Source organism: Triticum urartu, chromosome 3A, assembly GCF_056163025.1.
Source record: "Triticum urartu cultivar PI428250 chromosome 3A, HENAU_Tu73, whole genome shotgun sequence".
NCBI lineage: Eukaryota > Viridiplantae > Streptophyta > Magnoliopsida > Poales > Poaceae > Triticum > Triticum urartu.
In genome coordinates this window covers 587,327,507-587,337,760 of record NC_141875.1, presented here as the reverse complement: position 1 = coordinate 587,337,760, position 10,254 = coordinate 587,327,507, and the positions used below count along the sequence as shown (strand labels likewise).

The following is a 10,254-nucleotide window of genomic DNA, read 5'->3' as shown; positions in this document are numbered from 1 at the left end:
GACGCTAGCTTCGACACAGATCTGGATGACTCAAAGTCACAAACCGGATACGTGTATATTTTGAATGGTGGGGCAGTAAGCTGGTGCAGTTGCAAGCAAAGCGTCGTGGCGGGATCTACATGTGAAGCGGAGTACATGGCAGCCTCGGAGGCAGCACATGAAGCAATATGGGTGAAGGAGTTCATCACCGACCTAGGAGTCATAACCAATGCGTCGGGGCCGATCAAGCTCTTCTGTGACAACACTGGAGCTATTGCTCTTGCCAAGGAGCCCAGGTTTCACAAGAAGACAAGGCACATCAAGCGTCGCTTCAACTCCATTCGTGAAAATGTTCAAGATGGAGACATAGAGATTTGTAAAGTACATACGGACCTGAATGTAGCAGATCCGTTGACTAAACCTCTCCCTAGAGCAAAACATGATCAACACCAGAATTCCATGGGTGTTCGATTCATCACAATGTAACTAGATTATTGACTCTAGTGCAAGTGGGAGACTGTTGGAAATATGCCCTAGAGGCAATAATAAAAGCATTATTGTTATATTTCCTTGTTCATGATAATTGTCTTTATTCATGCTATAATTGTGTTATCCGGAAATCGTAATACATGTGTGAATAACAGACACCAACATGTCCCTAGTGAGCCTCTAGTTGACTAGCTCGTTGATCAATAGATAGTCATGGTTTCCTGACTATGGACATTAGATGTCATTGGTAACGAGATCACATCATTAGGAGAATGATGTGATGGACAAGACCCAATCCTAAACATAGCACAAGATCGTATAGTTCGTTTGCTAGAGTTTTCCAATGTCAAAGTATCTTTTCCTTAGACCATGAGATCGTGTAACTCCCGGATACCGTAGGAGTGCTTTGGGTATGCCAAACGTCACAACGTAACTGGGTGACTATAAAGGTAGACTACGGGTATCTCCGAAAGTGTCTGTTGGGTGACATGGATCAAGACTGGGATTTGTCACTCCGTATGATGGAGAGGTATCACTGGGCCCACTCGGTAATGCATCATCATAATGAGCTCAAAGTGACCAAGTGTCTGGTCACGGGATCATGCATTACGGTACGAGTAAAGTGACTTGCCGGTAACGAGATTGAACGAGGTATTGGGATACCGATGATCGAATCTCGGGCAAGTAACATATCGATAGACAAAGGGAATTGCCTACGGGGTTGATTGAATCCTCGACATCGTGGTTCATCCGATGAGATCATCGTGGAGCATGTGGGAGCCAACATGGGTATCCAGATCCCGCTGTTGGTTATTGACCGGAGAGTCGTCTCGGTCATGTCTGCTTGTCTCCCGAACCCGTAGGGTCTACACACTTAAGGTTCGGTGACGCTAGGGTTGTGAAGATATGTATATGCAGAAACCCGAATGTTGTTCGGAGTCCCGGATGAGATCCCGGGCGTCACGAGGAGTTCCGGAATGGTCCGGAGGTGAAGAATTATATATAGGAAGTGCTGTTTCGGGCATCGGGACAAGTTTCGGGGTTATCGGTATTGTACCGGGACCACCGGAAGGGTCCCGGGGGTCCACCGGGTGGGGCCACCTATCCCGGAGGGCCCCATGGGCTGAAATATGAGGGAACCCAGCCCATAGTGGGCTGGGGCGCCACCCCCTATGCGCCTAGGGTTCCACCATGGAAGAGTCCATGTGGTGGAAGGCACCCCTAGGTGCCTTGGGGGGGAGGGAAACCTCCCCTTGGCCGCCGCCCCCCCTAGTAGATCTCATCTACTAGGGCCGGCGCCCCCCCCCCATGGCACCCCTATATATAGTGGGGGGGAGAGGAGGGATTTCATACCAGCCCCTGGCGCCTCCCTCTCTCCCCGTTACGTCTCCTTTTCGTAGTATAGGCGAAGCCCTGCTACTGTGACGCCCTGCATCCACCACCACGCCGTCGTGCTGCTGGATCTTCATCAACCTCTCCTTCTCCCTTGCTGGATCAAGAAGGAGGAGACGTCTCCCGTCCCATACGTGTGTTGAATGCGGAGGTGCCGTCCGTTCGGCGCTGGTCATCGGTGATTTGGATCACGTCGAGTACGACTACATCATCATCGTTCTTTTGAACGCTTCCGTGCGCGATCTACAAAGGTATGTAGATGCATCCAATGACTCGTTGCTAGATGAACTCCTAGATGATCTTGGTGAAACGAGTAGGAATTTTTTTTGTTTTCTGCAACGTTCCCCAACAGGGTGTTGGTCACATGTCGATGTGAACTATGGGTGTTAATCACATGGTGATGTGAACTATTGGTATTAAATCACATGGCGATGTGAACTAGATTATTGACTCTAGTGCAAGTTGGAGACTGAAGGAAATATGCCCTAGAGGCAATAATAAAGTTATTATTTATTTCCTTATATCATGGTAAATGTTCATTATTCATGCTAGAATTGTATTAACCGGAAACATAATACATGTGTGAATACATAGACAAACAGTATGTCACTAGTATGCCTCTACTTGACTAGCTCGTTGATCAAAGATGGTTATGTTTCCTAACCATAGACATGAGTTGTCATTTGATTAACAGGATCACATCATTAGGAGAATGATGTGATTGACTTGACCCATTCCGTTAGCTTAGCACTTGATCGTTTAGTTTGTTGCTATTGCTTTCTTCATGACATATAAATGTTCCTATGAATATGAGATTATGCAACTCCCGTTTACCGGAGGAACACTTTGTGTGCTAGCAAACGTCACAACGTAACTGGGTGGTTATAAAGGTGCTCTACAGGTGTCTCCGAAGGTACTTGTTGGGTTGGCGTATTTCGAGATTAGGATTTGTCACTCCGATTGTCGGAGAGGTATCTCCGGGCCCTCTCGGTAATGCACATCACCTAAGCCTTGCAAGCATTGCAACTAATGAGTTAGTTGCGAGATGATGTATTACGAAACGAGTAAAGAGACTTGTTGGTAACGAGATTGAACTAGGTATTGAGATGCCGACGATCGAATCTCGGGCAAGTAACATACCGATGACAAAGGGAACAACGTATGTTGTTATGCGGTTTGACCGATAAAGATCTTCGTAGAATATGTAGGAGCCAATATGATCATCCAGGTTCTGCTATTGGTTATTGACCGGAGACGTGTCTCGGTCATGTCTACATAGTTCTCGAACCCGTAGGGTCCGCACGCTTAACGCTACGATGACAATTATATTATGAGTTTATATGTTTTGATGTACCGAAGGAGTTCGGAGTCCCGGATGAGATCGGGGACATGACGAGGAGTCTCGAAATGGTCGAGACGTAAAGATCGATATATTGGACGACTATATTCGGACATCGGAAAGGTTCCGAGTGATTCGGGTATTTTCGGGAGTACCGGGGAGTTACGGGAATTCGTATTGGGCCTTAATGGGCCATACGGGAAAGGAGAGAAAGGCCTCAAAGGGTGGCCGCACCCCTCCCCATGGGCTGGTCCGAATTGGACTAGGGAGGGGCGGCGTCCCCTTCCTTCCTTCTCCTTTTCCCTTCCCTTTCCTTCCCTCCTACTCCTACTACTTGGAAGGGCTCCTAGTTCTACTAGGAAAGGGGGAATCCTACTCCCGGTGGGAGTAGGACTCCCCTAGGGCGCGCCATAGAGAGGGCCGGCCCTCTCCCTCCTCCACTCCTTTATATACGGGGGCAGGGGGCACCCCAAAGACACAACAATTGATCTCTTGATCTCTTAGTCGTGTGCGGTGCCCCCCCCCTCCACCATAATCCACCTCGGTCATATCGTAGCGGTGCTTATGCGAAGCCCTGCGTCGGTAGAACATCATCATTGTCACCACGCCATTGTGCTGACGAAACTCTCCTTCAACACTCGGCTAGATCGGAGTTCGAGGGACGTCATCGAGTTGAACGTGTGCAGAACTCGGAGGTGCCGTGCGTTCGGTACTTGATCGGTCGGATCGTGAAGACGTACGACTACATCAACCGCGTTATGCTAACGCTTCCGCTTTCGGTCTACGAGGGTACGTGGACAACACTCTCCCCTCATTACTGTGCATCACCATGATCTTGCGTGTGCGTAGGAATTTTTTTGAAATTGCTACGTTCCCCAACACAAGAGACTTGGATTTGGCATGCATTCTTTGGAATGCCTGGATCTTTGAATGACATCAATGTTGCCAACCGGTCACCACTGATGAATAAGATTGCAAATGGTGATTTGCCACCGGTGCAGTTTGTAGCAAATGGTCGTACATACAACTATGGCTATTATCTAGCGGATGGCATCTATCCAAAGTGGCAAACCTTTGTGAAGCCATTGAAAAAGCCGGAAGGTAAGAAAAATCTTGATTTCCACAATGCTCAGGCGGCGGCTAGAAAAGATGTGGAGAGAGCTTTTGGGATTTTACAAGCCCAATTTGCTATTGTGAGAGGGCCGGCTAGATTTTGGGATCAAAAAATGCTTTGGTACATCATGCACGCCTGTGTGATCATGCATAACATGATCATCGAGAATGAGCGTGGTCAAGATGTAGACTACTCTCAGTATGAGCTCTTGGGACATTCCGTGCGAGTGCGACGAAGGGCTGAAAGGGTGTCCCGTTTTGTTGCCTCCTACCATGCCATTCGACGTCCCGCAGCGCATGATGATCTTCAGACGGATCTCATTGAGGAGTGGTTGGCATGGAATGGACAACAAAGAGCATCATGATTTGTGCGTTCGATATTGTATTGTTGAACTATTTGTTGGATTGTTGAACTATTTGTTGTATTGAATGATAAATTGTTTGTTTGAGTTGTAATAACGAAATTGAACTATTTATTTCGATTTATTTTGTTTGTGTTTGATCTTTTTGCTTCTGTTTTGGAATGCATTTGTTGTTTGTGCGAGAGTCGCGCGCACTGCATTTTAGTGCGGCTGCTGAAGCCAGCGCTGCACGCCGCGTCAAACCAGGCGATGAACGCGCGACAAAGTAGTTTTTAGAGCATCTCCAGCCGTTGGCCCCTCAGGGGGGCGCCTGAAATCGCCTCCTGGGGGCGAGCCGGCGCAAAAAAAGGGCCTGGGGGCGAGTTGGTCCCCGGTCGCCGGCCCCAGAGCTGCCCTCAGACGCGCATATTTTTTACAAGAGAAAAACGTTTGGCAAATTCGTTTAAATACGGCTAAATTTCGGCCAAATTCGACATATATTAAAATGTTCGGCGATACATAGCAAATATAACTAAAACAGAAAGTCGATGAACGCCGAGTAGTCGCCGTCGTCGCCGCCGTTGTCGCCGCCATCGTCGCCACCGCCGTCGTCGTCGGGCTTCTCCTCCTTGACGCGGCCGTCCCTGGTGGATCCCTGACCCGTGTCCCCAACGCGGACTGGTGGCGGCGGCGCGTCGTCGTCGTTCCATTTTATTTTAATTTCATCATTAAATAGAAACCCTTTTGGATTTTTTTCATTGTATTGAAAGAATTTTCAAAATGTAAAGGGGAAATTAATTAGAAAAAATTAGTTCTATAATTGCAAGTTAGAAAAAAGAAGTTCCAACTCTTTCTTTGTTTGCTTTACAAATTTGGTTCTCTCTATGCCAACCCCCCTCTCTTTTTCGTAAGACTGAGGTATAGGTAGGGCTAAAAAAAAGCAAAAAAAAGAGTCAAATCGCACCATCTCTATAATAAGTAAATGCCTTTTTTTCTCCTGAGGTTGTCGGAATTATTCGCAATAAAATATTGGCTACAATTGAGGAGGTCTTTTTCAAACTATGTTTCATTCATATGATAGAATTTTAATATGGGTTTAAATAAATTGGATCTTGGCGGAGGCTTCCCGGATAAATACTTACTTTCTTTTCTTTTTGGTATTTTAGACTAAATTCTTTTGTTCCTCGATGCTCAATCAAACCCTCTTTTTTTAAGATGGAATCTTCCTCTGGGCTCTCGTATTCGTCCTCTGAATCTTCTTCTGAGTCTTCCTAGCTGTCCTCGATGACGACGACTTCTCCTTTGTCGCGGCCCCGACGACGCTGCTCGAACCACGCCAGGGCGTCGCGCTGGCGCTCCCTCGCCATTTTCAGGGAGTCCTTGCGCGCCCATTTCAGGGCCGCGTCGTCGTCGAGCTCCGCGTCGCCGTGCTCCGTCTTCACGGCGGGGAGACCCGGCTCCGTCTTCACCGGCGCGAGCCCCGGCTCCGTCTTTGGCTTGACGAAGCGCGGAGGAGCCGACGAGGAGGCGCGCCGACCGCCCTCGTTGATGATGATGCCGGCGTTGCGCGTGCGCCGGCCGAGAGGCGTCTCCGCCGCGGGCTCGGCCTTGACGCCGAGCAGCGCCAGAGAGCCGGAGGAGTGGGAAGAGGAGTGGGAGGAGGACGACGACGAGGAGCCGAACCTCCTAGGCATCCATTGCCCGGCGCGTCGGCGGTGAGACGGGGCGGTCGCCCTCGCCAGAAGAGGGTAGGCCAGCGGCGGGTTGTTGCCGCCCTTGAGGTGCGTCAGCACGCCCTCGAGCGTGCGGCTGGAGACGCCCCACCACAGGTGGCGCCCCTCGCTGTTCTTCATGCCGCCGACCACCAGCGTCCCGTTGGTGGACGCCAGCCTCTGTTGTTGGCGGCGCTCGAAGTACGCCGCCCACGTCGCGTGGTTGTCGGCGTCGTACTGGGGGAGGGCGCGCTGCTTGTCGGTGAGGAAGGCGCGCACGATCTCTACCTCATCGGCGAAGTAGCCCGGGCGCGCCACGTCGTCGGGCAACGGGGGAATGGGCACTTCCCCGTTGCTGAGCCTCCATCCTGTCGGCCCGGCGCGCATGTCCGGGGCGCCGGGATGTTGGCCTGAAATAGGAGCCACGACTCCTGTTCGCGGAGCGAGCGGCGGGCGAAGCCGTTGGTCGCCGGCTCGTCGCCGGGGTAACGCTCGGCCATCGGGAGGGGAGAGGGAGGGCTCGGCGGCGTACGTGCTGGAGAGGGAGAGGGAGGCTCGGCGGCGGCGCACGGGAGAGAGAGAGAGAGAGAGCTCGGCGGCTGGGGCTGGTGTGGCCAGGCGAGGGAGGCCACCGGCTTATATAGCCACGCCGTGCCCGTGTGTACGCGTGCGAGAGAGGGGAGGCGTCGGCGCGCCACCCCATGACGCGCCGTCCGTGAGAAATCAATGGCAAGGCTGACCGGCGGCAACCTTGCCATTGATTCCCCGCGGGAAACCAAGGCGTCGGGGGAAGACGAGGGCGGTGTCGCTGACGCGGCTGGCCCGCGGCTCTTTCCCGCCAAAACCTCTCGCCCCGGCGTCCCCGGGCGCCCCTCAGTGCGCCGGGTTCTGCCTGGGTCCGCCGGCGCTGATTTTAGCCAAGGCCGGCGAAAATCAGGCTCCTGGAGACGCGGCTGGGCCGTTTTTTGGTGCCGGCACGAAAAAATCGTCTGAAGAGGCCTTACTGAGACGCGGCTGAAGATGCTCTTAACGCGCGGCGTGTTCGGAGGCAGATGCTCTAAAACAGTTTCATTTTTCGCAGTGCGTGACCCGGCCTAGAATGACGCCTCGAGCGCCATCATTCCGTCGAGCAGTACCAACGCACACGTGACGCGACGCACGCAACACGCACAGCACTGCGCTACACACTTCGCAAAGAGAAAAAAGCTCCCTTCCTTCCATGGTAGACTTTGCGAGCTGGCGTACGCAGCCGCGAGAATCCAACCCACCTACACACTCACACTCCCACGCCATTAATAAACTCGACAGTGAATCCTCACTCGTCAGATAACTCGCAAGAAAATCGCGGAAAATTCCCCCGCATCATCGTCACCTTCCTCCCGTGCCCCGCTTCACTCCTCGGCCATCTTCTCCCACCTCACTCCACTCCAGCCCACGAGGATGGGGAGAGGCTCCCCTCCCGCTCCCGCCCCGCGCCTCGCGCCCGGGCTGCCGGCCCTGCTCGCCGCCGCGCTGCTGCTGCTGCTGCTGCCCGCCCCGGCCGCCGGGGTCAACGTGACGGCCGTGCTCGCGGCGTTCCCCGGCTTCTCCGACTTCGCGCGGCTGCTCGCGTCCTCCCCGGTGGCCGCGGAGCTGGCGGGGCGGTCGTCGCTCACGCTGCTGGCCGTGCCCAACGCCAACCTGCCGCGCTCGCCCTCCGCCTTCGCCGCGGCCGCCGGCGCCGACCTCGCCGACGTGCTGCGCTACCACGTCCTCCTCGAGTACCTCTCCCCGCCCGACCTCGCCCGCGTCCCCGCCTCGGGCAGGCTCGTCACCACGCTCTTCCAGACCACCGGCCGCGCGCCCTCCGACCTCGGCGCCGTCAACCTCACGGCCACTGCCGCGGGCGGCGGCAGCAGCAGCTCCGCCGTCGTCGTCCGCTCGCCGTCCCCGTCCCCGGGGTCGAACGCCACCGTCCTCGGCGCCGTGACCAGGGAGCCGTACAACCTCAGCGTGCTGGCCGTGGGCGGCCTCATCGTGCCCTCCGGCTTCGACATCGCCGCGTCGGGCTCCGAGACCCGCCCGTCCCCGGCGGTGAACATCACCCGCGTCCTCACCGACGCGCGCGGCTTCAACGTGGCCGCCTCCATGCTCGAGGCCTCGGGCGTGGCGGACGACTTCGAGGCCGACGAGCGCGGCGCCGGCATCACCATCTTCGTCCCAACCGACGACGCCTTCGCGGCCCTCCCCGCCACCGACCGCCTCCAGTCCCTCCCCGCCGACCGCAAGGCCGTGGTGCTGCGCTTCCACGTGCTGCACTCCTACTACCCGCTGGGGTCCCTGGAGTCCATCGTGAACCCCGTCCAGCCCACGCTCGCCACCGAGTGCACCGAGGCCGGCCGCTTCACGCTCAACATCACGCGCTTCAACGGCTCCGTCGCCATCGACACCGGCGTCGTGCAGGCGTCCATCACCCGCACGGTGTTCGACCAGAATCCCGTGGCGGTCTTCGCCGTCTCCAAGGTCCTGCTGCCCAAGGAAATGTTCAGCCGCGGGAACACCATTAACCCCGGAGCTGCGACCCCTCCCGCCACCATGACCCCAGACGTCTCCGATGGCCCGCGGACGCCGCCGACGAAGCTGTCGTCCCCGCCGGCCCTGCGCGGCCAGGACAGCAAGCCATCATCAGCACCAGCAAGAAACGCGAACTGGTGGTGTATAGGAATAGGATTGGTCTGCCTGCTCCTACCTCTGCTATGAGATCCAGGTGGTGCCTTGCATTCTCAATTTTTCCCTCTTCTTCCACCATTTCCTCTCTCGTCTGATCGAAACCGAATGTGTACACCTCCGGTCGCCATTGGATTGGGGAGAGGATTCCGTAGAGGCCATTGTAGCAGCAGTAGTAGCCATTATTTCTCGTTTCTTCACCTGATTAGGGAAATGATAATAATAATAATAATAATAATAATACCATGTGTAGAAATCTATGCATTCCCTGTGTTCAGTTCCGTTGATCTTTGCGGTTCCATTTTCCAAATGGGGTAGAGAATTAGCATGGCAGATCGGTGTCATGTTTACCTGCTTACCCGGGGCTAGAAGGTGGGTTCCTTCCCTGGGTACGAGGGGATAGAAAGAGACAGGTGAGTGGGAATGGGCTGGCCAGCTGAGCTGAGCTGCGAACGCGGTCTGGCCGTCAACCGCGCATTAGATTCTGCTGCTGACATTGCCCTACTCTACTCTGCTCTACTCATGGCGCACGCTGTAAATACGATCGAATGAACCCTACCACATGTCAGTGCACGCCGATCTTGACCGTGGTGCAGTGCAGGAACCAAAGTCTGACAGTGTGTTTTTTGGGCACTTTGTCTAAGGTTCAGACGCCAAAAACGGACTGATTGTGTGATCATATGTATAGTGTATTCTGATAGTAAGAAACTAAAATCTGATGCTTCAAGTTACTGATCATATGACTTACTGTTTGTGCGAGTTTGTGACTCCGCACTGCTAGCATTATGTGCCTAGCAGCGCTCGTTTGGAGTACATCCTTCCTTGCCACTACTGTATGAACACTTGACAACACACATGTACTCCCTCCGTTCCACATTTTAGTTTTAGATACATCCATGTCTATGACGAGTAATTCAGAAATGGATGTATCTAGAACTAAAATACATCTAGATACATCCATTTCTACGACGAGTAATTCGGAACGGAGGGAGTACTAGTAAGAGACCCCTGGTAGTGGTAGCTGTAGTCCTGTCCGGCTGTTCCTAACATTCAATCAGAGCGATCATGTTCAGAATGATCTTACTTGCTTGTAGTTTTGCTATAATTTGCGAGCGGGGTGGGTCCAACGAAGATGGGCCTATTCCACCATGTGGCAGCTACCGTTGAGCCATGGAATGGAACT

General features: G+C 53.7%; 1 protein-coding gene across 1 annotated transcript; it reads left to right on the top strand.

The window, feature by feature from the left end:
- The first annotated feature begins 7,680 nt into the window (after positions 1 to 7,680).
- LOC125545250 (fasciclin-like arabinogalactan protein 4) lies at positions 7,681 to 9,358 on the top strand. The gene has a single exon (XM_048709143.2). It carries the CDS (start codon positions 7,806 to 7,808, stop codon positions 9,102 to 9,104), a length of 1,299 nt encoding a protein of 432 aa, XP_048565100.2. The 5' UTR covers positions 7,681 to 7,805; the 3' UTR covers positions 9,105 to 9,358.
- The last annotated feature ends 896 nt before the right edge of the window (positions 9,359 to 10,254 follow it).